Raw genomic sequence first — 27,794 nt, 5'->3', positions numbered from 1 at the left:
AGATTATAATCTCAGCAAAACCAACCCTCTGTTAAGAAAACTCAGCAGTCGAGACAGTGATCACATGTACTCAATTATTTTTTGTTATCTTACATGTTAAGCATTCAGCAAAATATGCTTTTTATGTGCTTGTGGCAGTTTCGGGGAATACACACATTATTGCTCAACGGTGAGAAGTGTTTCTTGGCAATTCACATGGCTGCAACAGGTCGGAAACAGCCTCCTGCTGGCAAAATGTGCGTGAACATGCAACGTTTCGTGGAATATGGTGTGTTCTTCAGTATGGTACTGGATGGTAACTAGCTGCCTTCAGTTCATACATTTGTTCATTTAAGATGGCTGACCTTAGAACTGAATGCATAGAAAATAATGATGTTTTTATTTAAAAATTCCTTAATATCACTTATCTAAAAAGATTTTTGTTTAAATGGGCAGCATAATTCTTTGTAACCCAGATAAAATTTAACACCCTTTGCCTTAGGATGTCCATGTTCTAACTCAGTCTGATGTATATAACAATAGGCTGTGGTAGATTTTTTTTTTTTATAATGCAGTTTTCAACAACTCATCACCAGCTATTTTGTTTAGTGTATCTTGGCCGGAAACCAGATGATTTCTAAAGTAAGAGACACAAGGATCACACTATGAGAAATGCAGTCATTTCTACTTCCCTGGAGTCAAGCCCGCTGCTTTATTTTGTGAGAGTATGCTGCTGCTGTCCCTTTTCTGCCTTGAAAAATTCTATTTTTTAAGAACTTGCTCAATTGTCCCCCCTTCTACAAATCCTCCCTATCATTCCTATTCTTTCCACTCCACCCTCCTCTGTGCTCTCACAAAACTAGTTAATTATTTAAGCTCGTCTCTCCACTAATGGATTGCAAGCATTTGAGATTAAGCATTTTTGTCTTAATAATAATAAGTAACATTTATTAAACACTATGTTCCAGATAAAACCTGTCTTCTATTTTCTCATTTTAGTTCTTATACAACCCTATGGAGTAGGTGCCATGATTAATCCCATTTTGGAGATCAAGAAACAGGTTCCAGAAGGTACGGCAGAGATTATTAATGTTTCCCCTGACATCCATTTACTGATAGAACTCGAACCTCTAGCTTAAGGTAGACTCATTGGCTGCCCTGCCAGTCCCTATGCTTTCCAGGTTCCCCGGCAGCTGGCTCTGCCCTGGGAACTGGGTTTGGGTACGTAGGATATAAGCAAAAGTGATGTATTCCATATCTGAATCTTGGCCTTATAACACCATCCTTGGGATTTGAGTGCAGACCTGGCAGTGATCCAGCTTCAACCAGGAAGATGAAGACAGTATGTTTAGGAAACAGCAAAGCACAGAACTGGGGAGAACTGGGCTCCTGAAGCATCTCATGTGGAAGAAACCACCTGGATTCACAGCCCGGGTCTATTATAAGGAGAGAAATAAGTGGCAAGCTGACTCCAGCTTATGCTTTGGAATCTCTTTGTGACAGAAGCTTGGCCTTTCCCTAATTCATAGAGGAGCTACAGAAGCTTGCCCATGTTCATAGGTAGGACCAGTATTCAAAGCCAAGTCGTCTGAACTCAGAGCCTCTTTGTATTCCCAGTCTCTAATACAGTGTCTGGCACCTGAGAGTTCAAGACATGTGTGATGAATTGAATAGAATCTTCCTCTAGGGTAATAGTTTTATTCTAACATCCCCAAATATTTCCCTTGAGCTGCTAACAAGTGCAAAATGGACTGATTTGAGATTTATCTCCTCTATAGTCCAGCTAATGCAGCTGATTTTCTGATTACCAGTGAGATGCTTCATTGCTGACAGGACATCCTCTCAAAAGATTAGGGGGCGAAATCTAATTAATGTCATTCAGGTCACTTTAACTACAATTCACTTTCAGTCCACAATTGAAAAATATCAGGAGCTGATGATATATAATATGTTAAAGAATATAACAGCTTTCACAAAAGCCTGCCCAGAATTAAGATCAGCCTATTATTTCTCAGTGGAATAGTCTTAAATCAGAAGCAACATTTCAAGCTAAGGTCTCTTCTCAAATGAATTCCCAATTCCATTTTATTACAGCTGTGTAATGACAAGACAAAACCTCACAAACTACCAACGTTCATGTTCCCCAGGAAAATGTATGTGGCCCAAGAAGAAAAATTACCTGTGATTCTCCTCTGGTCAGAATCTTTAGATAATTTGTCACTCTCTTTGATTTCTTGCTAATTGAATGAATATTTAGCTTAGACAATTTATCTTTAAGTGTTTCCTCTTCATCATTCTTCCTGTATTTTAGAACTGAAACAAAAGAATGCAATGATATATCTGGACACATGCGGCATAGAAAATGTGTTTCATCCAAAGTACTCAAGATTAATATTTATATTTAATGTTAAAATCCACATGACTTTTGGCTCCTCGTAGCAGACACAGCAGGCTCCAGCCCCACCGCCCGGTCCTAACTCCAGCCACCCACCCCACGGTCCAGAAACTGTGCTGTCCAAGGGCATGAGCTCCTCAAGGCCCAAGGTTCACTTACCTCCCACCATAAAGAAATCCCAGATACTGTTAAAAGAGCTCTTCCTTTCTTCTTGGATAATATATTTACCATCTAGGATCTCTAGAATGAAGCATCAAGATCTAACTAATGAAAGGACATCCTCCGATCCTAGAGTGGCTTTCCATTAGTAGGGAGATTTGGGGTAGATTGAGTCACACTCTGAGCTTTACTTCTTTTAACTTAAAGATCATTTTTACTTCTCATATTGTTCAAATATTAAATATTCCTAACAATCTTTTTGGTAAGGGTGTGGAGAGATGGGCAATCTTATATATTGTCAATATGGACCAAACAAACACAGGTTTTGTACAGAACAATTTGGTAAAATCTTATAACAATTAAAATATTCACAGCCTAGGACCAGGTAGTGCATGTACAGGAATCTGCTTTCCATAAGCTTACAAAGTTTTGTTTGCTACAGCATTTTTTCCCTAATAACAAAATGTTGGAAACAATCTAAACATTTATCCTAGAGAAATAGTTTAATAAATTATTACATACTAAAATAAATTATAAAAAATGCAATACTATGGAACTGTTAAAAAGGCCATATTAATTGAAAGAATGTTCATGATATATGATTAAGTTTATTATTAAAAACCCAGCAAACTGCAGTATATCATACATGTTGCAGGAACAAAGGAAAGAAGAGAGTGAGAGCAAAAAAAAGAGAATAAAAAAAAAAAGACATAGAATATCTGAAGAACACTTGATAAAATCTTAGCTATGCAAATTAGAATCATGAGAGAGGAAGTTTTTCTCTTTGAAATTTTGAAATATTTTAGGCAAACACAAAAGTAAAAAGAAGAGAATAACAACAGCTATTGTCTCTTAGCTTTGTCAAATCTTAATTTTGACTTTTTTCCAACTTTTTAATTTAAAAAAAGTACATAACAGGTGAAGCTTCCTTGAACCCCATCTTTAATCCTTACAGGGAACTGCAATATTAAGAAATGGACTTATTATATCTGTATCTATTTTTATGCCTTTATTGTGTATGTATGCAGTCATACAATACATAGTATTATTTTGAATGATGTAAATCTTTATAAAAATATTGCCAAATAGTATATATTCTTCTGTCACTTGATACTTTACTTTTTAAAAATATTCAGCATTGTTTGGATTTATCCAATTGATACATATTCTTTAATTTTTGTAATTTTATGTTCTCAAGATATCACAGTATATAATACACAGTTTATTCATTATCTGATATCTGAATAAATGCATAAGCCATTTTCTTTCCTTCGTTTTTTTTTTCTTTGCTATTGTGAACAATGCTAGTTACCAATACTCGCCTTTATGAGCATGTGGGCAAAAGTGTGTCATATATCTAGAAATTGATTTTCTCGGTCTTGGTTGTGTGAATCTTCAACTTAACTAGACATTGTCAAATTGTTTTCTAAAGTGGTGATTCCAATTTGCATTCTCACTGCAGGTTGAAATTCAACACTAACATTATCCATTAAAAATCTTTTTGCCAATCTGATAGTCTGGGAATAATATGTAATTGTGATTTTAATTTGTATTTCCCTGATTATTAGTGATGCTTAGCATTTAAAAACGTATTGGTCTTCTGGAGAATATTATGCTAAGTGAAATAAGCCAATCGGCAAAAGACAAATGCCATATGATCTCACTTATATGTGGAATCTAATGAACAAAATAATTTAACAAACACAATAGAAACAGAAATGTAGATACATAGAACAGACTGATAACCGTCAGAGGGGAAGGGGATTGGGTTGCTGGGTGAAAGAAAAGGTGAAGAGATTAAGCAAAAAATATATAAATAAATATTTAAAAAATATATATCTCACATATAGACACAGACAACAGTGTGTTGACAGCCACAGGGAAAGGGGGTTGGGGGAGGTGGAAGAGGGCAAAGCGGGGACAAATGGGGACAGAAAGAGACTACTTTGGGCAAAGGGCACACGATGCAGTGTGCAGATGATGTTTTGTTGAGTTGTTCACTTGAAACCTGTATGGCTTTGTGACCCAATGTCACCCCAATAAACTCAATAAAGAAAATCTTATGGTCTTACTGTAAACTGCTTATTTCTATTATTAACTTTTTTTTATTATTGTTTTTATTATTGATTTAATATCAATAATTATATTCTATGGGTTGTCTTTTCATTTTGTTTATAGTGCCTTTTTCTCTACTACTTTCACTTTTTACTCTATATCCTTCTTTATAATTTGAATTTATTAATACAAATACATGCCATTTTGAATAGAAAGATTCAAAAATAAAAATAAATTAACTGGTTGAGTCAGTTAACTCCAAAGCCCTGCCATTGCTTTAGTGTTGAATTGAGATTCAATGTTAGAAGTACAAAGCTAATTAAAAGTTTAAGGGAACAAATGACACTGAGAGAGGACTCACAATATATCCCAACACACTATCACATCCAGGACCACAGGGACAGTGTAATTGTGCCTCTGGTTTTGAAATGTACATTCTACTTAAGACACCAGTTTTACAGTTTGGCTAACAATAATTTGTTGATTTGAGAAAAAATATACTTGCTTCCTTGAACGAAACCATTATTGCCCCCCCAATCTCCATTCTTTGTGTGCCAGAATCAGGTGGGCTGAGGTGCTAGCAGGGCCCACTCACCTGGCTCTGCCCGTTTCATCACCAGTGCTCCACCTACCCACCCTTGCCGTGTCTCCTTCTTACCACACAGCGTGCCGGTGACAGGAGGACTCTATGTTATGGGAATCTTCAGCCCACAGTATGTCATCAGGCAGCCAGTGGTTACTAGCGGTTGAGTAGAGACTTGCTTGTTTGTTTTTTTAATGGTAATTTTTTATACCTCATGATCTTCTGAACCCAGCTGGCAAGGCAAAGAAAGCCACACTCCCTTTCATGGCTTCTAACTCGAGAGAGCAAATGGTCATGATCACTACAACTGCTATAACTACTTAGACATTTTGATTCCCAGAACATAAACAGAACAGGCCAGTTGTGGAAAGTACCCAATTCATTACCTCTCTTCTTACCTAAATCTTTCCTTCTTTTAAGTTCATTGATGTTTACGTTAATGTCTTTGACTGCAGCAAAGGCATCTTCCAGTGCTCGGAAGTCGGGGTGAGAGGGAGGGGTAGAGTTGCGAAGTTCACACAGCAGTAGGGGGTATTTCGTCACACGCTGAATGGGTTTGATCAGCAAGGAGCCCATGTTCATTAAGTTTGGTTTGCCTCTGCAGTAGAGATAAATAATATCAGTTTTACAACATTTGTCTTAGTATCTGCTTTCAAGTTTTATGATTTTTTTGCTTAATCCTGAAACTTTTTCTTCCTCACCCCATCCATTTGGCAATGTACAATTTCTAAATGAAAGCAAGAGCTGTGGATGACAGAAAGAAACAAGGCTGAAAAATCCTACCACTAAACAAAAACGAAAAAAACAAGCAAGGATAGCTGTCCACCAAAAAGGACTCAAAGCATGATTTCCATCCATGTTCCACTTAAAGGTCTCTTTTTAATAACAGATTTTAAAATAATAGTGAGAAACAAACAATTTCAGAATGTATTTTCCAATTACAACCAAGAAAAATGCTTTTTATTGATAGTATTAGTGAGGAAAATAAGCTTATTATTTAAAAATTTAAACAAATGATTTGCCAAGTATAGTCAAAAGAAAGCATTGTCTTTTCTCTTCTACTAAATCGAGAAGTGACATTTATATTGTTTCAAAGGTTCTATCAGTCCCCCAAAGAGATTTATAATAAATGCAATTGTTCTCTAAATATCAATACCATCCCTAACACTAATTATTGTTGTCACATGAGGATTTTTCATGACTTTCTATGTGGAATTGTTCTTGGCCAGCAGATCTTCAAAGGGCTACATAGACGTGAACACTCATGCCTGACTTCCAGCTTGGTCATGCCATTGCCCAAGCCACTGTCATTCATTTTGCAGCCAGAGTGCAGTAGTTCCTGAAAGTCTCTTTATGAAAAGAAACAAATGAAGGGACATTGTATATGAAACATGGATGCAAATCACACTTTGAGTTCCTTCTGGTGGACAGATATATTTATTTGTTTTCTTTTAGGTGTTCATTTACTAGCTAGAGAGTACAGACACTGTTTTCATATCCTGATAGATTTTTCATTCTTCTATTATTTTAAGTACTAATCTGAATAGACAGCAGACCACATAATTGGAATAATGAAATGAATCTTAAAAACACTGAACAAAATTAGAAAAGTTGTATCATGAGATAAGATCTGAAGGCAGCTTAGAGATCATCTAATTGAATTCTTCATTTAAAAAATGAGAAATTAAGAAACTTTATCATGTATATATGCATACATGCATGCGCACACACACACACACACACACACACACACACCAATTGCTCCCGATCACATCTTCATTTTTGTCATAGCACTGATCACTTTCTGAAATTGCCTTATTTCTCTATTTATCAGTCTCTGCTCAGTTTCTCTGTCACCACTGTATCTCCAGCATGACTTATAGTATTCTCTCAATGAATATCTGTACACTGAAATGATAGGTTCCTCAGATTTTTTATAATGTGTTATTTTACATTGAATTTATGCCACCCTCACTCCCCTCAAATTTCCAGTGGTGCCAATAACTGAGGAATTTTGTTCAGGTGCTGAGCAAATTCTGATACCATAATAGAAATAAAAACTGAAGCAGACCAAAAGGCAGTATTTTTTTAAAAAAGAAAAACCAAAATAAAAAAGGTTTTCAAGGATGTAAAGAGTTGACTTATCTTGTACTTTCTACTCATTTGCACCAGATTTATTAAGAAAGGTAGAAGGGAGGTAAGGAGACAGGATGACAAAGAAGTAATCAGGGGAGAAGCAGAGAGAGAGATGTTATTGGTTTCCAAGAGGACTGGATGACACAGATGGAAAAAATGTGAATATTATGAATAATGAAAAAATAATAAGTAAATCCAATGACTCAATCAAATAAAAGTTTTAATAAGAAAGTTTATCAATGTGGTCCATTGTTTTATGTATTTTTTATTTAAAGAAAATCCCTAAATGTATTAAAGAATACCTTTGTATCTTCGAGCTGCCCTCCTTTCTTCCTTATTAAGATCTGTTAAAACCCAAACTAGGCCCTTTTGGTGGCATCAAATTTCTCTTCTCTCCCTATTATGTTTCAAATGACAATAATAAAAATGATCAACGATTACTGTTTCTCTTAAAAGCATCGCAAATGCAAATATTAAAAAAGCTTTCTCAGAGACTGGTCAATAGTGATCCATACTATAGAAAATTTAAACTGTATTAATTTTTGATAAATTTGTAAATATTAAATACATTTAAGTATTAGTTTACTACTACTATGATTTCTCAGAAATCAGAGATGAAGTCATCCATTTAATGTAAGCCCTCTTGTCTTGGTATCTGAACACTTGGTCACAAAGTAATTTTCAAATAATGAATCAGTTATTTTATTTAGTGAATTTGTTTAGTGAATTTGTTTCCTTCATTAAGATTTTTTAATTAGGCATTTATTTTCTTCTATTGTTTAAGGATTTCTTAAAATATGGGGGAAATCATAGCATATGTAAAAATAAATTGAAGTATAAAAGTAAAAACAATAGGTTTCAATGATTATCTTTCTTGTGTTTAAGAAAGCCTGTCTTATTTTTAACTTTTGTATTCTTGATATACTTAAAACCCTATGTCTGTATGTGATGAATAAATTGGAAGGAAAAAAAAAAAGCTTTCTCAACAACAAGAAAGCTCCCAGACACTGTTGTCTTCAAATCTTCAAACATGCACTTTGGACAGTGGCTCAAGTGATGAGCCATGTTCTGAAGTCTGCCTCACACAGACAAGCAACATGTAGAAAAGATAGAGAGAGGGTGTATTATAATGACATTCCATGCATTCAATCCCAAATCTCACCCATCCAATCCTTCCCAGTAAATTAAGTTCTGATAACTTCAAGACAGATGCGTCCTATGTGTGATACAACCCAGCCCCGCCAAGCAGCCAGTCACCACACGCCTCCCCCACAGAAAATAACTAAATGTGTAACAATTCCCCATACATATAGGGCTGAAAACTGAGGTGGTTATTAATTTGTAATTCTGTTTCATCTTCCTCATCTTATCGAGAATGCTTTGGCAAGTATTTAGTGCCATAAGTAGCTGAACTAATCTCATTATGAATTATTATTGGGACCTCACTAAGTCAAGTAAACACAGCTGGCTTTGTTTTAGCAGCATTCAGTTTGGCTAGAAAGAGACTTCGAATCAAGTACAAGAAAACAGTTTCACAATGAAAATAAAAATGACATTTAAACAATGTAAAAACGATGGTGGAAAGCAGAAAAAAAATTAGATATCCAACACTAAGGCACATCTATATTTTTTAGTTAGAGGTAGAAAATGAGAAAAGGAAAAATAATCATGTGACTATTGATCATGTTACTTTGAATTTCCTCTATTTTATGACCATAAGTATTCTAAATGTAATAAGTTAATTTATAGTAGCCACAAACCAACTGTACTGCTATTGATTTTTTCAATGTTTCCCCCCTTTAAGACACCTTAAGTCAATTTTAGAAGAAACTGTATACTGCTACAAATAATAAGCAAGAAATAATTCCCATAAATTAAAAATAGCTTTGAAAATAAATACAGAACTATCAACAAATTTTAGAAGATACAAAGGAGATGTATGAATAATTAATATAGCAGACCAGAAATATGGAGAGGAAATAATTTAATAAGTTTATTAACTAGCATTCCTGTGAACCTACGGTACTGGAGAGAGAGAAAGAAGGGGATTAGAATAAGAAGGGACTAGTTGAAAATCTTGTTAACAAACAGCCTAATTCTTAGGGTGCTATAAAAATAAAAGAGATTGTCTGGCGGACTAAGAAAGACCTCTTGGAAATTAAAGGATAATATCAGAAATAAAAACTCACAAGTGTTGGAAAAAATATTCAGAAACTTTCTAGAGAGAAGAGCAAAAATACAAACGGATTGAAAATAAAAGTACAGAAAACCAGAGGACTGTTTTAGGAGGACCAATATCAAAATAAAGAGTCCCAGAAAGAGACAGCAGAGAACACATGGGGAGAAAATCAGTGAAATAACTCAAGAAAAGGCCATGAGTTAGCAGGTTGAAAGAACTCACTGAGTATCCAGAACAATGGGTGAAATGGATTTACACCTTGGAATTCATGACAATTCAGCCTTGGGGGGACAAAGAGAGGATCCCACAATCTTCCAGAGAAACATATACACAAACAGGGACAACCAAATGATTAGCTACCAGAAAAAGCTACAGATCTCTTGAAGCAACATTGAAGACTAGAAAACAATAAAAAAGCACAATTAAAATTTGAAAACGAATGATTTTCAATTTAGAAGTCTGTATTGTTGAGAACTCAATAGTTTAGAATTTAAAACTCTAAATTATAAAGTGCAAGTGTAAAAGAAAGGTATTTTGATAGTAAAAGCTTTTAAATTTTTACTTCCTGTGCATTCTTTGATGAATAGAAGAAATTACTGAAGGACAGACTCAACCCAAAACAGAAATGGGCAAAGAGACTTTACAACTACAATGACAGGAGGGTAATTCCTGAGACAGTTGTGCCCAGTGTCACCAGTCCAAACTCAACAGGTCAGAAGGCTCTTGGAGAAACTTTTTTAGGGAGATGAAATTGATAGTATATGTAATGCATCTGGCTTCCTCGAAATAGGATTGGCTGTGAGTTTGGCCTTAATGATTAGCACAAAGAAAATGAAAAAAAAAAAAAAAAAAAGGTAATAGTTAACTCCCAGAAAAACAGGTAATCATCTATTTCAAGGTTTAGCTCTGGAAAGGAATTTACTCAGAATACACATATAGAGTAATTCAAACACTAATTATTGCTCTAATCCAAATTATAGTGTAACTATATGAGGAGAATGGAGAGATAGGAAGAATATGTGAGAGAGAGAGAGTTGGAGATGGGGTAGGAAAGAAAGATAATTATTGTCTTCTACATGGAGAAGCCAATACATAATACCTGAAAAGGTAAAACCGAACATGTTTTTAGTCAGAAAGGTAAGTTCCAAAATAGTCAAGTAAAAGATGTGAAAATGCTTGTGTTCTCATGAGGAACATTTAGCAGCAGGTCGAGAGAAGAGGACTACTATTTTTCTTAAATCCTGTAGAACTATTGGACTTTTAAAATCTTGGTACATATAATCTTAATAAAAGAGAAAGTTTTTAAAGAAAGAAACATGCAAGAATATCCAAGAAATTTCGAAAAGAGTACTGAGCTTAGTTAGACCTGATATTAAACTATAAAGCTGCAAAAATGAAAACAGTATAGTATGGGTACATATATGGACAGATGATTAACACAAAATAGAAAACAAAGAAATATATGCAGGTATGTATGGAAAATAAGTACATGGTAAATATGACATTCCTACTTGGTGGAAAAAATTAACTATTTAATATCAGGTGTTGTAATAATTAGCTAGCCACATAGAAAACATAAAATTAAATGAATTCTTTACACCAAAATAATTTCTAGATAGGTCAAAGATTTAAATGTTAAAAATAAAACTATACAAGAACTTGAATAAATCATAGGATTACTTTAAAAAAATTTTTGGAGTTCCTAAGCAAGATGCAGAATTCAAAAGCCACAGTAGAAAAAATGATAAATCTATTTTAAAATTTATTTTATAAAACTGTACAGATAAAAATAAAAACAGAATAAGCCATAAACTATGTTAAAAGTCAAATAATGAGCTGAAAAATATTTATAGCATATAGAACAGAAAAGGATTAATACATTTGCTAATTAAAGAGCCATTATCGGTCTATTAGAAAAAGATGAGCATTAATAAAAGTGATCAGTCCTGGCTGCTGTGGCTCAGTGGATTGAGCGTTGGCCTGCGAGCCAACTGTCGCTGGTTCGATTCCCAGTCAGGGCACATGACTAGGTTGCACATCTGGTCCCCAGTTGGGGGCGCGAGTGAGAGGCAACCACACAGTGATGTTTCTCTCCCTCTCTTCCTCCTTTCCCCTTTCTCTAAAAATAAATAAATAAGTAAACAAAAAAATAAATAAATAAAATAAATTATAAAACAAATAAAAAATAAGAGTGGTCAATAAAAAAATTCATTGGACGTGAAATTCAAATGTTTAAGCCTATATAAAAAATGCTCAAGATCCTAATTAATTAAAATTCAAACAGTACATTGTTAATTATGGCCTACTACAGTGCCATGTGTTACAAAGACATAAATATTAATTGTATCTAGTGCTGGCAAGTAGCAGATAAATGGTCAACTCTTATGGATAGTGGGAATATAAATTAGTTCAACTTTTCTAAAATTTTCTGGTAAAAAGGATGAATTGCCCTTTGGTAATAATCCAACTTTTAGAAATTCATCCAAAGAAAATAATCAAATTATTATACAGTGATCATGCATAAGAATGAACACACAGAATCAATCTCTACAGGACAAAAAGACACCATTCAAGTATCTGTAAGGATTTGGTAAACTAAGTTTCGTCTGTACACCAGATAGAATATTATGCAGTCATAAAGCAATGGAGATTTATGTTTACTATATAGAAAGATGTCTGCGATGCATTGATGGATGAGGTGGCATGTTGATGTACAAGAAATATATATGAAAGAAAAACAAAAAATGTGTGTATGTAGAGAAAAAATTACAGTAAAGTCAGAAATTTCACATTGTAACAATGTTACAATGTTAACTCCAGAATGTGACCACCCGTTGTCTTTACTGTCTTCACTTTAATTTTCTATATTTTGCAGAGTTGCTCCGACAAGTTAAAAAATACAAAGCTCAAAAAAAGAGACAATAAATTTTTGTGATAAACAGAAACACTGAGATCCAAAGTTGGAACAGCTGGTCAGATGGAGAACACACACAGAAAAGTTTTAAAAACATGAAAACCCAACACTGCATTTCTGGAGATAGTTAAATTTAGAATATATTTTTTTTGCTTTAGAACATGGGACTGGATCAGATGCTTTTGGGGAGGGTGACTTTTTCATGAAGGATTCTGTGATTCTTGTCACTGTAATACTGTCTTTGATGTTTGCATAAGATTATAATTCATAGTAATTATTTCAGAAGTTATAAATATCTTTATGTTTCTCTGTATTTTAAAATGTAAATTAAAAAACAGAAAATTTTCAGTTTCCATAAGTAAAGCATTGTTTTTCAAGCCATTAACACCCCCACCCCCCACCCCCCACCCCCCACCCAAATGCACTCTCGGCTGCGACCTGGTCTTAGCAGCTAAGGAGCCTAACAATTACACAGCACCTGACATTGCCTTCTACCCTTTTATGTGCAGCTTGTGTGCCTCCTGACCCCCCAGTGAGAGAAGCAAGAAGGAAGACAGCTCATGGCAGACAGGCTTTGATGTTCATCCAGCTGCACACTGTGAATACTCTCCCTCTTTTTCAGTTCTTGATGTAGAGAATGGGCTAGAGATGACATACACAGCCTGCTAACTCCCACACCACAGGACCTCTGCAAAAAAGCTAGTGCGATTTTTTAAGCAAGTATTTCAATACAACATACTGTTTGTTGTAGGTATTCTGTATGGAGCATCGTGTGCGTGCGAACTGTATTAAGAGAATTTTCTCTCTCTTTCTCCCCCTCTCCACCCCTCCCCTCTCCGTCCCTCTTCTCCTCTCTCTCTCTCTTTCTCCATCTTTTGCTCATAAAGACCGAAGCTTTAGGAAAAGAAACCTTGGCAGAACTTGCAACACATGAAGTTCTTCTTTAGTCATCCAGCTATGAGACTCTCCAGTCCTAGGCACAACGACGCCAGGGTCACAGGCTATATAATGCGACAGCAATCCCTCCCCTCACCCTCAATCCTTATCAACTATCAGTGAAGAAAAGCCAGGAAGGCCTTGGTGTGTGGAAGCACAGAAAAGCCTCTTCTCCTATTACACACATCTTTAAATTCAAGTGATCCTGGATCTGGAAACTCATTGAACAGACCCACTCATATCTGTCTATACTATAGGATTTTTATCCGTTTGAAAGAAAAGACTTGTAAAGCGGAAGAAGTGGGTGCTTGTTTGGTGTGTCAAAACCTAATTTCTCAGTCTGAATGAAGTTTAAGCCTTAGTCCACAAGTGTCCTGGGTGATGCCTGATTCTTTCACTTCTGGAATTTTGTCTTTCCTCATGGTTTTTCTGCACCAAAGCATGAATGACAGGTATTTACAGGTTAAATTAATTGTAAATTTTGTAATTCACAAAGTAAATTACATGTATAGCCTACACATACACATATACACACACACATGAGAAACATACAAACTGATTGGAAACTCAGGACTTAGTTGTTGACCACACTAAATCAGGCATGTGCTTTCTTCAAGTCCTATACATTTGACTTTGTATGTAAGTCAGTATCATCCTTTCAGTATTAGTCAGACTAAGCATGCTTTTCTTACATAAAAACAGGCATCTTCCAAAGTGTGTGTTGTTTTTATAAGATAATTAATATAGTCTTTGTGATTGACTATTTCCTTTTCATATTATATATGTGGGCATGATTTTTTCTTTGTAAATCATAGAAGAGTCCAAATGAGAAGAAACACAATATTTTACTATAATGCATAAGGAATCTTTTCTTTTGTACCTTAATCTATGGAATCTTCAAAAACATTATGGTACTAATCTGAGATTCTTTAAAGACTAATGTTGTTCTTAGGAAATAGTGTTTTAGACATATGAAGACTCCTAACCATATGTGTGATGAGAAGTTTCTAAGAGTTCCTGACCCCAGCACACTTATGATTTACTAAGTAAATTAGATTCTAGGATTCTTCTAAAAGTTTAGTAAAGTACATGTATTAAGAACTTAATATATAAGATCATTTCACACAAATTGGAAATAAGTGCACCAATAATGTCTATGGCAAATGCCTTCAAAATCTTGATTTCTTTATTAAAAGCAATAAACATAATTGCAAAAACTAAAAATTCTGATTTGTACAGAAATATTCAACAGCTCTTCCTCATGACTGTTACATTTGATTTTTATTATTAAAATAAAAGTACTTACTCTTGGATGTATATTTCCCTGTAAGAGAAGGGGGAAAAAGTAAATTCATGTAAATCCACATATTTGAGGTAATATGCAAGCATTATACAAATTTTTAAGTTTTGTTACATAAAAGAAAGTTATAAGTCATTGTTTTCATGAATGTTTTATAGAATTTGTCTCATTATTTTATAATCATATCCCTAAATTTTATTTCAGTATATATGTACCATTTTTGTTTTCTACTATAAAGTATAAAATTAAAAACTATTGATTCATATCATAGTAAATTTTCATCAGTTGAAAATACATTTAAAGGTCAATTTTCAGTTATATTATAAAAAAGATTCTATTAAACATAACAGGAGAACTGAGATTACAAGATTACAAAGGAAAGTGTGACTGACTTGCAGAAAATGACTGTGCTCTGTAATGTCTTTGTATATAGTGTGATGCAGATTATAAACAATTTACCTATTTAATGAGAAAATTCCACAGAAACTTGCGCAAGGTATTGCTAGCTTTGTGGCTTTCATTTGCTCAAGTAAAACTCAAGTCCTTTCAAGGCCGTTGCTCTGCATCCCCTTCCAACTCCTCTCTACCTCCTTTGGTGTTGATCACCTTCTCTCCCTCCTGTGGTGACACACAGGCCTTGCTCTGCAAAGCCGGAAGCCAGGCTCCTGCCTGGAGGTCTTTGCACATGCTGTCCTGACTGGTTGCTCTTCTTCTAGAGAAGGCTCCCTCATCTCCTTTACTTCTTTGCTCAAAAGTTCCTTCCCAGTGAAGCCTTTCCTGACCAACCCTGAAAAAATTGTATCCTGCCTCCCATTGTACTCTTTACCCTCACTCCCTGTTTTATCCCTCCTCATTATGTTTTGCCACTTTCCAATAAACCCTATACCGCTTCAGTCTGTTGTCTCCTGCTCTACTCCCCCATCCCAGTGAGGGCAAGGATCTACATGTGTTTTGTTCTCTGCTGTAGCCCCAGTACCTGAAAACGTGACTGGCATATGGCAGGAGGCCAAAACATACTTGTCAAATTAATTAATAAAAAAATGGGACTCATTCCAGTTAAATTTCAGAAATAAGGGTAATGAGGGTTTTCTAGGAGTCTCATGTGGTTATAGAGAAGTAAAGTGATAACTGGTGTCAATAATGTGATCACCTTGAGCTCTGGTTTCCAGTCTTTTGGAATACAGTAAATGTTTTCAATATAGAAAAAATGTTTAACCAAATCTCATAATAGTAGATGGTATTTTCATATTCAATGACTGAGAAAAATTCAGTGATAGATCTCTATGCTGAATGTTAATGAACTTAAGAGAACTCTTCTACTCCAATGGAAGAAATTGCACCACAACTACCCTCTTGCCCAATATGTCCTTCCATTCATTTCCTTTAAGTTCACATTCTTTCCCCAATTTCTAGTCCCTTCTAATGAGGAATTTTATTTTTCCAGTATGCGCTGTGGATCATGCATCAGAAAATTTGGGAGAAAAGTTGACTAAAAATAAAAATGCAATTTTCAGTGGAAACAAACAAGTGAACAATGTGATCATTTCAGAACCAAAACACATACTTTGAAGTTAAAAGACTGTTCTTTTCACTCCTAGAGAAGAAATGGAAAATCTTTCTCCTTCTAGTTCACTTTTTTCCCAAATAAAATAAAACCTAAATATTATAAGTTAAAGGCTGTGTTTAATGCAAGTACAACGTTTTTTGAAAAAGGACCTGAGAGATCTTCAACAGGTTTACGTTGTGAGCATAATGAAATAGTGGCAGTATATTATAACATCCCCTTTTTATTTGCTTATTATTTTAAAAAAAAATCTCCTTTAGGATAAAAGTTTTCCAGAAGTTAACCCCAGCCAAGGACAGCTTAGGAGGAAGTTAAATTGTGTTCATTTATCCTTTTAAGGGATAAACTAAATCAACATATCCACTGCTACAACTCCTACACTCGTGGGCTCATTATAATTTGACTCACAATTAACACACTTTTTTTGTAGCTATCCCTTAAAGATTTGTGTTTATTCAAATATAATGCCATATAACAAAGAACTGAAAGAATTTACAAAAGTAATTTTTCATGCGGGACACTCCATTACAATAATATTAAGAAATACAAAATGTGGTAAACAAATTGAAATCTATTCTTTTAGAGTTTGTGTTGGGTGAACTTTTAGCTTCCTCTCTGAATGGAGAAGCTTTGGCAGAAATATGAGCAACCAAAGCACCCAGATGACTGTAATTAGGTTTTCCTTCTATGGATGATGAACTTAGTTAGGAAATAAAATGTAGATAAATTTATAACTAGACATGAAGCTAGAAATGTGTCTTCCAGCTACCAAAAAGTTTGGAAAAGCCCCTTCATTTTTTTCTCTATTACAAAAATAAACAGATCTCTAGGGCTCTGAAAGGCAGCTGAGATTTGGTGGTATTTATAACTAGAGAAAAAAAAAAAAAAAACAGAAAAAGAAGGAAGCAGACAGGCTATTCTTATTATAGCTACACTGGCATTAATAGCTATTCTATTTTTCACTTTTCTTGTACAGATGAGAAACCTTAAATAACCCCAAAGAGGCTGAGTAACTAGATCTTTAGCAAATAACTTCCATAAATTTAGAGATTGTATAAATACAGTATTTCCTGTAATCATAAGGGTCCCTAATGCAATGCATAAACACTCCCTGTTGACTAAGTAAAAACATGCAGATTTCCAATGTGTATGCCACAGGTGCAGACACAGTACTGTGCTTCCAGACAGCTTTAGTCTTTTCTTTCTTAAGGTCTCCAAACCCTGAAATTACTGCCTAGATTATATCTATTGCCATGGGGTGGGGAGGAACTCATGCGCTTCAGGAAAACAGCTAGAAAGAACTGTGGGCAATTCTCCTTCTAAAGTAGTTCTTGAGTGTGTACCCACAATCACCTGAAGGTGCTTCTTAATGTGCTGATTCCTGAATTGGACCCTCAGCCATCTTTTTTTGGTTTGGAGCAGAGTTTAGGAATCTGTATACTTATAATATGTATCCTTGGTTGATTTGACGCCAGGAAACACACACACCAAGAAACACTGTCCTAATATTTCAAAGGGATTCAAAATCATTTTCTGGATACAAATGTTATTTTCTCTCTTGAAAGATAGTGGGCTTCAAAGAATAGCCAAAGGTTATGAGCTCATGTCTGTTACAGAAGCAGACAATCTCTCTACTATCTTCTTGGAAATTAGTGATAGCTTCCGGTGTGTTATTTAAATTAACTCTGGTACTGTTATTAAACTTTCCAGATGGTTTAGTTTATCTACCCAACTAGAAGATGTGCTCCTAGGAGGCAAGAACTATGATTTACATACACTTTAAAAATGTTTTCAATATTATCTAGCATTCTTAATAAATATTTATTAAGCCCTCAATAAACTTATTTTAATTTTGGTTAAAATGTAACCTAGGTTGCTTTAAATTCCTCTTTAACTTCTGAAGCATGAATCCACTTCTCTCGTGGATATCCTAATATCTCTCCCACCGTGGAAGATTAGAGGCCACACCTAATGTTCATTAGAAACTGGCAATTGTGCACTTGGCTCTGTTATTTAGCCACAAGGAGAAGGCAGAGCCACAGTAATAGCTGTGACTGATTACTTGGCAAGCCTTTGGGTGCTCCAGACTCTCTTTGACCTATAAACCTGTTAGAAAGCCTGTTTCTCAGAATTTAAAGCTTAGCTTAATTGAGGTCAGTACTATAGTAATGTCAATAATTCTACTGCTCTCAGCTTTCAGGCAGTCCAGTCCAGTTTGTCATTAACTTTATGTTCATGAAAAGGCAACTTTGGGGAGAAGAGTGCTAATTTAAGCTATTTTATTTTTATTTTCTTTCCCTTAAAAAATAGTTCTGCCAATGCAACTTCCTTTGGATTCGTGCTTTCTAAACCTTAGCAACTTCCAGTACCTGAAATTATTCCCTAAAATCAGACTGGTGCTGAATACACAAGATTTGGGACATCACCAGGGCAATACTTTGAGGCTTTCAGAAAAAGATCAAATAAACCATTGGATGTGAAAGTAATTTTCAGTGATTCGGACTTCATGAAGTTGAACATTGCCTCTGTCTTTAGCTGCTTTTTAAGGGTTATGATATGGAGCTCTACTGCATAGTTAAATATTCTGACAGGGTCAATTTCTTTCTCTTAGGAGTCAAGGTCTAGTGAATAATAAACTAATGTTCATCCCCTCTGAAGAGACAGTTCCACTTCTGGTCAGCCACTAAGAGCACATGCTGAATGAAGTAATGGACTACATCCTCCTCCCGTGTGGAATGCCATTCCTGGGCTTGGAGTTGGACTGATGATCCAGGTGTTAGATGTTCCCTTACTATAGGGTTTCTCGCTTTCATTCTAGAAACTGAGGGAGGAAAGTGGCTCAAACATAGACATTTATTGGATTAGATGTTGCCACTAGTTTAAGGCGGAAAAGGTGTTCATTCACACCCAGGATAACACCATTATTTCTCCCAAGGGGGCGGGGTGGTGGTGTACCTTTATATTTAGAAGAGTTTGCTCCTAATATATAATATATGAATATAAGTACAACTTCAAACTTTAAGGTTTCTCTGACTTGATTTGTTAACACTGAACTAAACTTCAAATAGTGAGGAAATATGACCTGGAGCTACATGTCACATATTATCTTTATGAGTTAGTTACCTGGCCATACTGAGCTCCTATAGGCAGGGTTTAAGACTTACTTATTTTTGTATTTTCAGCACCCAGAATGATGCTTGCTGCAGCACAAGCACTAAATAAATTCTTGTGAATTAGGGACTTAAACATATTTTCTTTCTCACAGCAAGGGCATGAAACGGTTAAAGAACTGTCATAACTTAATGACCAGTAGAGGGCAATAAAGTCAGTCTTTAACATTTCTCGGGGCTTCGTTTAAACCCACTTTCAGTCCCGTTCTCTCCTGGGAAGGCTTCCTCTGGAGTAGTCTCACTTAGTCTACTGATTCCACTTTAATTCAGCTACCAGCCTCTTGTATTCCATCAAGACCCCCTTTGGCCCCTACAATATCATATATAAGGGGGATGTACCAGAAGGTCCGACTGGTTTGTGTGCATTGATTTATACAACATAGTTCTTTCTGTTTGGTTAATTCTTGGCCTAATCAAAACCATTTGACAATAGGTAATCCTGAGAAATGAAAGACCACAACAGAACCAGTGGGTAAGATATGTACGAGGGCAGACACTTTGGCTTTAAGCTTCGTAAGGTAGAAGATGATATACACAGTGAGATACCAATTCCATTTAAAAGAATCACCCCCCCCAAAATATGCCCATATATATGCATACAGATAAGATCAAAATAAAATGCAAACTATGGTTATTATTCATGGTTTAGTGAGAAATCAATACATGGAATAGCAAGCCTTTTTTATTGTATTCATGTTTTCTTACATTTTCCAGATTTTTATAGTGCATAGGAATTTCTTCTAGATAAAAATATATATATTAGGTAGCACCACCCACAAACAATTTAGGAGGGCATGACTAACCTTCCCACAACAGACTATTTAGCAGGGCCTGACCTGTGTTCACCACTCTCTGCTCTGGGGGAAGGTGAGGGTCAACCACAGGGTCACGGGCATTGCACTGACTTCATTATTCCCTGTTCTGCATGGGTCTTGGTGCCAGGAGGTGTCTCCCCTCTCCCTTGCCCTATGTGGCGCAGGCAGGTAACAACAGATTTAAGGAGGGGCTTTCTTCTGCATTTCACTTTTTGATATTACATTTTTCTATGTCTACAGAGCCTTGCATTTGTTCCCATGTTATTTTTAGTCATCTTCCTGGGAGGAAAAAAAAAAGTCAATCAGGGTGCCTGGTGCATCAGCTTTTCATAAAGAGAATGAACACAAAGTAGAGATTTCTGCCAGTCTCATAAAACCTAGGATTTACATGAGACCTTTCATCTAAAGCCAGTTAAAATGTCCCCTGTTAGGCAACTGAGAACGGACAGAAATCATCCTTTGAAAGGCCTTACTTTAAGGACTGAATGCAGAGGCTCAAATGTTGCTTCAGCTCCTCCTCCTTTTCATAGGACTCCAGTACACTGTGCGCTTCATCGTGGTGATAGCAGTAGGTTTTATAAATATCTTCCAGTGGTCCTTTAATCTGCAGGAAGACTTCTCCTGACAAACGTAGAACAAAGGCAAAATGACATCAAGTCAGACTCAGTGGGGCTTTCTCATATTTATTCAGCAATGTTGACTAGTGTGGTTAAAAGTTATATGGATCCCACTTTATCCCTGGGGTTATTCAGAAGGGGTGGAAGATATTCAGTGACCTTCCCCCTTTTCCTTTCCCCAAGTTCCTTCCTCTTTTCTCTCTCCTTCCTTTTTTTCTCCCTCCCTCCCTTTCTTTTACAAAACAAAGGATAAAGGGAGATAGGCAAGGGAGATAGGCAGCAAACGGAAGCTCGGTTTCTCAAGGGTGACTTTGCCCTTGGCTGGTGTGCAGAGTCTGGCCAAGAGCAGCATTTTAGAATCAGTCCATATGAGTTTAGATTGGGTAGACTTGGACAGGTTATGACTTGGACAATTTATTTATACCCTCTGAATCTGTTTTCTCACCTATAAAATGGGAGCAATAATAGATCCATTTTCATAGGGTCATTATTAAAACTAAACATAGTGTGTGTGAAGTTCAGAGTACAGTATGTACATAGTAAATACTCAAAATGAAACAGTCTTTGTTAATTTATTAAAAATATGGGAAGTGAAATTTGAGGACCTAGGTAAATTATCTTTCACTAACATTTCCTGAGGTTCTCTGAAAGGCAAGCAATGGAGTTTTAATAAATAAAATATTTCCTTCTATGTGATAACAAAATGAATTGGACATTATTTCTGTTAAAATAATGGATATAATAAATAATGTTAATTGGATAACACTATGAACAGAGGTTATGACTGTATTTTCATAAAACAACTTCCGTTAATTGTGTCCAAGCATTTAAGAAATTATTTTGATAGGATGATAAAATTGTATCTCTAACTGATGGCTCAAGTAGACAATGAACAATGGTTTGATTTAGTCACCTACTCTTTCACTTAAAAATGTGTATTGAGCTATTGAGCATCCACTACCCAACCCTGCACCATGTTAAAATAATTTACAATACACACACACACACACACACACAAATATGTGATAGAGTCTGCTCTCTAAAGCATTGCAGACTTCGATTTAATAATGATTTGAGCAGAGTTTATTGGGAGTGATATGAACATACTAATCTGGACCGACAACTCATTCTTCCTTTAGAAACAGAAGTACTCTGTATTTTTGACATGTTTTGCACACATTAACTGCTCAACTCCCTATATACATGGGGAGAGAAGTTATTCTTATTAAATAAGAATAGACAAATCTGAGTTTAAAAGAAATAAATGATTTTTCCAAAGTCTTAGCAACAAGAACCTAAATATATAGTCTACTGCTGTTATGATTGCTGTTAATGGAAGAATTAGTGTAAATATTATGATTATAAATGGCAGGCAATTATTCATTTTGTGTTCTCAAGTTGTCATTTGATCTTCATGTCATTTGTTTTTGGCAAAGCCAGGATTACAGAATACGTTTCACCCATTTTTTTTTGTTAGGCTTTAGCCCTCACACATCAGAGGTTTGCAAAGTGGTGGAGCTGGAAAGAATCAGAAATCGCTGTCATGTAGGGTTTGGGTGGTGACTTTGTGAATGGTTTTTAAAAAATTCTGGGAGGGAGAGAAGAGGAGTAAGAAGGAGAAGGGTCTAGTCAAGGAACTAGTATAAATGGCCCATGGACGTGGACAACGGGGTGGGGATTGACTGTAGGAGAAGCGGGGGTGGGGGTGGGGGAGCAATGGGGGAAAAAGTGGGACAACTGTAATAAAAAAAACAATAAAATAAATTCTTTGACTCTCAATGATATCATTTATAAAATGGGGATAAGTAATAGTAATTCTCAAGATGAATTTGAGAATTAAATGGGATATGGATGTAAAATGTTTCTGGCACTGACAAATTGCTCAATTAATGCCACTTGTGTCTTAATGTTGCTTTACTATCTCTAGAATTTAAACACCAGTGCTTTTATAACTTATATCCAACCAATAAATAAAAAGCTTTTTCTTTTCTTTTCACTACATGGGATTTCGCTATGATTATAGTTAGACTCTGTTTATGTGTGTGTGTGTGTGTGTGTTTTATCAGCATTATTTTGGACTTGCTAGGAAACTCAGCAACTGTGAGACTCTTCAGAACTGAAGGGATGAGGAACTCCTGTTTTGTTCCTGAGATTGTACTGAGTTGAGCTCTCTAGCATTTTAAGTCTTATAGATTTTCTCTTCAAAATAGTTAGCCACACAAACAGTAAGAAATAGAGGAGTAACAAAAAGATAAAATAAAATAAAATAGTGACTAAATTTAGGGTTGGGCATAAGATGAAGAGAGCCTCCCAGGGACAGAGCCAGGTGGCAAATGGGAGAGAGGACTTTGACTGGGTGAGGTAATTAAGGCCCAGTTTGGGTTTGAGTGCCAGGCTCAGAGGATGCTCAGGAGCAAGGCAAGGAGAGGGAATCTGAATTCTCACAGCCCAGCACAAGATGAAGGTGTAAATATGTATGTTCCCTACAAAGCTGCTTAGAGACAAAGAAAGAAAGAGGTAAAGACACTCTCATAAATCCACCATAGGATCAAGTCAGAAAGTCAAAAAACAAAGGACATTTATTTTACACACGATGAAACCATTAATTGTAAACTCTCTTGTATTTTCTTTAACAAAAGTGGTCTAGTTTGAAAGAATTTATACTTCCCTTAACAGCAGAGTCAAAATTTTTACTCTTTTCCAGGTAAAATTCTTTTGGGGCTCTCATAATAATTATTAAAGTTAAAAGATATTTAAGTACTCTAATTGAAAGTCATTTATTCACCCAAAGGCCAAGTACAACACTGGCGGGAAGAATATTTGATTTTCCTCCCAGCCCTACCAATGTATTCTGCTTCATAATAGTGCAGATGAAGTGATGTATCTTGCGGCAAAAAAAAAAAAAAAAAAAAAAAAAGATTCTGTTTCCACGGTAACATAACTCTCAGCTGCGTTTCTTCAGTGCTGAAGGACAGCTGCTCTATCTTATGTATGTGGGTTTGAAGGGATGATTAGAGGTAGTGAAGGGACCAGTGAAGGTAATTTCGTTCTCGCTGCCTGTCACAAAGACCCCAGAATCCTATAAAATAAATATAACTATCATGTGCTTCTTAAAAAAAAATCTACAACCTGACTTTCTGCACTAGCTGACATACAAAAGGATAAAGAAAAAGAATGCACCCTTTTGAATTTCCTTAGTTATCTCCTTTAAAAACAAGTCCCAAGGATATTGAACACATTTTAGTTCCTGGTGTCATTATTCCTGTGTTGCACATTGTTCCCCTCACTAATGTAAATATATTCATGTTCCTCTTGTTGGCTCACCTCTTCTTCACTTCCAGACTTTCATGTCCATGCCCAGCATGTTCCATACCTTACTTATAATGAGGCCTCCGAAGTATTCTGACCCAACTTCACAACCTCACTGTACTAGTCAGTGGGGGCGATAGATGCCGTTGAGTGAGCATGTGTACTGTGTGGTCACCGCATTCAAAATGACTGAGCAAGTAGAGCAACAAATCTGCATCAAATTTTGCATCAAGCTTGAACATTCCTCTGCAGAGTCTATTTGAATGACTCAGAAGGCCACAGCTCAGGCAACTGGTGATTGGCATCTTCATCAAGATAACACGCCCACTCATGCATCATGTCTCGTGCAGAGTTTTTTGCCAAACATCATATCACCCAGTGATTCAGCCCCTGTACAGCCCAGATATAGCACCTTGTGACCTCTGGCTTTTCCCAAAACTAAAATCACCTTTGAAAGGGAAGAGATTTCAGACCATTGACAAGATTCAGAAAAACATGATGGGGCAGCTGATGGCGATTGGGAGAACTGTGTGAGGTCCCAAGGTGCCTACTCTGAAGGGGACTGAGGCGTCACTGTCCTACGTACAATGTGTCTTTACCTTATAGCTTCTTCTGTAAATGTCTCTATGTTTCCTATTATATGGCTGGATGTCTCCTGGACAGACCTTGTATGTGTACAAAACTAAATAATGTGGGTGAAATGAAATCATGAGATATCGGTAGAAGTCACTGGGAAGGGCTTGTATTCCCCCACCCCACCCCCACGATGTAAAAACATTGGGGAGAGGTTTTGCTCTTATTTCCTGCAGGAGGTGTACTTGGCAGTAAAGTAGCCATCTTGAGGCCATGAAGCCAAATGCCCCACGTCAAATACTATGAAGGAAAAAGCTGCAAGGAGACAGCAGGCAGCTGCTCCAGTCATGAACTATTGAATCATAGATTTCTTGTTTTTTGAGGGGAAAAAAGTCCGTTTTCATTAAGTTCTTTTGGTGAGATTCCTGTTGCAAGCCGGAAAGTGCAGTCCTCACTGACCCAACTGATTTGACCTCAGCCACAGAGCTGGAGTGACAGAGCCAGAGTTAAAGGCAGATCTATCTCCATGTAAAGGCCATGCTCTTTCTGGGCTATTGTGAACTTTCAAGTCTGCACCGCTGCCAGTGTGCTTCTCATTTTCACTTTCTGGTGGTTGGGAATGGACTCAGGGAACTCTTACACCATAGAATTAAGATTTCATTTCCATGTGTTTTCTCTGAAACATTTGACTTTTCACAGCTCCGTTCACATGTGACTGCACAGCAAACCCACTGACCTCCACAAGCCAACTCCACCAGCAGAAAATCCTAGAACTTATTGTTCTCCTCAGAGAGAAGAACTGTAGAACTTATTGCTAAGCCACCCTAGTATTATTTTTATTATAAGAAATAAGTCCTAATAATCCTGGGACCCGTGTTGACCTCACTCAGGAGCTTGGAGGGCCAACCTCCACATTGTGTCCTGGTGCCTGCCTTCTGATGATGTTCTCTTTCCTGTGTGGATGGACATGTACTTGACCCTGAAGCCTTGCCCCTCTTTTTTCTGTCCTAGTCTCTCAAGCTGACAGTTAGCATGTTACTGCCATCATTTGGAATAAGATGCCCTGACCTTTGAGCTGCTGCATCTGGGTCTGTCTCTGAGAGCCCCGCATGTTCCAGTATGCAGGACACTCCAAACCTGTCTGAGCTGGGCAGAAGGCCCTAGGTCAAGCCCATCTGTGTTCTAAGTAAAACACACACAATATAACAGTAATAATACTAGAAAAATTATTGAGGTGAGCTCATTTGTGGCATCTCGCACACAGCCTCACAGCACGAATAGTCAGCAACCGATGCTCTTCTCACAATATCTGCTGAAGGCAGAGATTCCTGTTTCAGGGACACACGAGAGGCACTGCCGTAGGAGGACGAAGAACTGCCATAGAACTGCAGTCCAGCAGTTCACACCTTCAAAGAACAGAAAGCTCTAAATCATCTTTCCCTCCAAGGATAAACTCACCCTCGGGAAAGGCCTATCACAAATTACACTCTCTTTCCCACAGGCTTCTTTCAGCTCTGTTTCCAGAACCATGGGCATGAGGCAGGCACATAAAGTAGACTTTTAAATATTCATAAGTTAGCCTTTTCTTTAATATTTTGAAACATGACAACATTGTTGCAAATGCTTAAGTGGGCACAAGCCTTGCTTTGCTGATATATTGCTGTGTAACAAAGAACCCTAAAACTTAGTACCTTGAAACAACTGTTTTGATTTTCTCTCAGGATCCTGTGGCTTGGTGAAGAGCAGCTGAGTGGTTCATCTGCTCCCCTTGGTGTCTGCTGGGCTCTAGTCATCTCAGGGCTTCACTGGATAGAAGGTCCAAGGCGGCTGTCTGGTGCCTCACCAGGGGCAGCTGGGCCACGTTCTCACTCTACCTAGTGTCAGGTCTAATCTCTCTTCATGTGACCTCTCTGTGTAATATTCCAGCAGGGCAGCTGGACTTCTTAAGTGGCAGGCTCCCCAAATTACAGAAGTAGAAAATGCCATCCTTTCTTCAGGCTTAGGCCCAGCTGCTGGCACGGTAAGTTTCAGGTCCAGTCCAAAGTCAGTATGGGACTAGACCACATAGTAGTGTGACTACCAAGAGGCTTGGTCCATGGGGGGCCATCTTTGGAAAGTGGCTACTGCAATTACTATACATTCTATCAAATGTGAAAATGATATTCTAGATATTAAATCACCCTTTATAGAAAAATATGTGTTGCCTTATTAGATATATGAATCATCAAGATGCATAGATATTGGGAGCATTTAAAAAAACCACACACACCTACTGAATAGGATTTGTTTGAAAAACACAATCAGGATCCCTGGGGAGACATTCACATTTTATTCAATTGTTATACACATTGAAAAATCAATTAAAACCACAATGAGATACCACTTCACACGTGTCAGAATGGCCATCCTTAACAAATCAACAAACAGTAAGTGCTGGTGAGGATGTGGAGAGAAGGGGACACTAGTGCACTGTTGGTGGGAATGCAGACTGGTGCAGCCGCTGTGGAAAACATATGGAATTTCCTCAAAAATCTAAAAATGGAACTGCCTTTTGATCCAGCAATTCCACTGCTCGGATTATACCCAAAGAATCCTGAAACACCAATTCAAAAGAACTTATACACCCCTATGTTCATAGCAATACTTTACAATAGCCAAGTGCTGGAAACAACCTAAGTGCCCATCAGTGAATGAGTGGATCAAGAAACTGTGGTACATTTACACAATGGAGTACTATGCAGCAGAAAGAAAGAAGGAACTCCTACCATTTGAGTGTATTATTCTTAATGAAATAAGCCAGGAGGCGAAAAACAAATACCAAGTGTTCTTACCTAGTACAGAAAACTAATAAACAAAACAAACAAATGAGCCCAATAGAACCAGAGGCATGTAAACAAGGAACAGAGTGACAGTGAGCAGATGGGAGGGGAGAGGAAGAAAGCGGGGGATAGAAGGGGAAGGGTCTAGTCAAGGAACTAATATGAATGACCCATGGACATGGACAACAGGGTGGGGATTGATTGTGGGAGAGGGGGGAGGTAGGTGGGGCAGGGGAGTGCAATGGGGGGAAAATGGGACAACCATAATAGAAAAACAATTTTAAGAAATTA

General features: G+C 36.7%; 1 protein-coding gene across 1 annotated transcript in view; it reads right to left on the bottom strand.

The window, feature by feature from the left end:
- The window catches only part of ARHGEF38 (Rho guanine nucleotide exchange factor 38), a 140,973-nt gene that overhangs the window by 22,688 nt on the left and 90,491 nt on the right, over positions 1-27,794 (bottom strand). The window contains exons 4-7 of the mRNA XM_090266368.1: positions 20,659-20,806; positions 14,643-14,660; positions 5,570-5,769; positions 2,159-2,292 (exon numbers count right to left, since the gene is read on the bottom strand). Coding sequence (XP_090122494.1) covers positions 2,159-2,292; positions 5,570-5,769; positions 14,643-14,660; positions 20,659-20,806 — 500 coding nt within the window. The remainder of the gene's footprint in view (positions 1-2,158; positions 2,293-5,569; positions 5,770-14,642; positions 14,661-20,658; positions 20,807-27,794) is intronic.

The sequence above is a fragment of the Furipterus horrens genome, unplaced genomic scaffold (assembly GCF_987537825.1).
Source record: "Furipterus horrens unplaced genomic scaffold, mFurHor1.1.pri manual_scaffold_2, whole genome shotgun sequence".
In the NCBI taxonomy this organism is placed as follows: domain Eukaryota; kingdom Metazoa; phylum Chordata; class Mammalia; order Chiroptera; family Furipteridae; genus Furipterus; species Furipterus horrens.
Note: the sequence above shows the minus strand (reverse complement) of the source record. Positions and strands in the feature narration are given on the sequence as shown.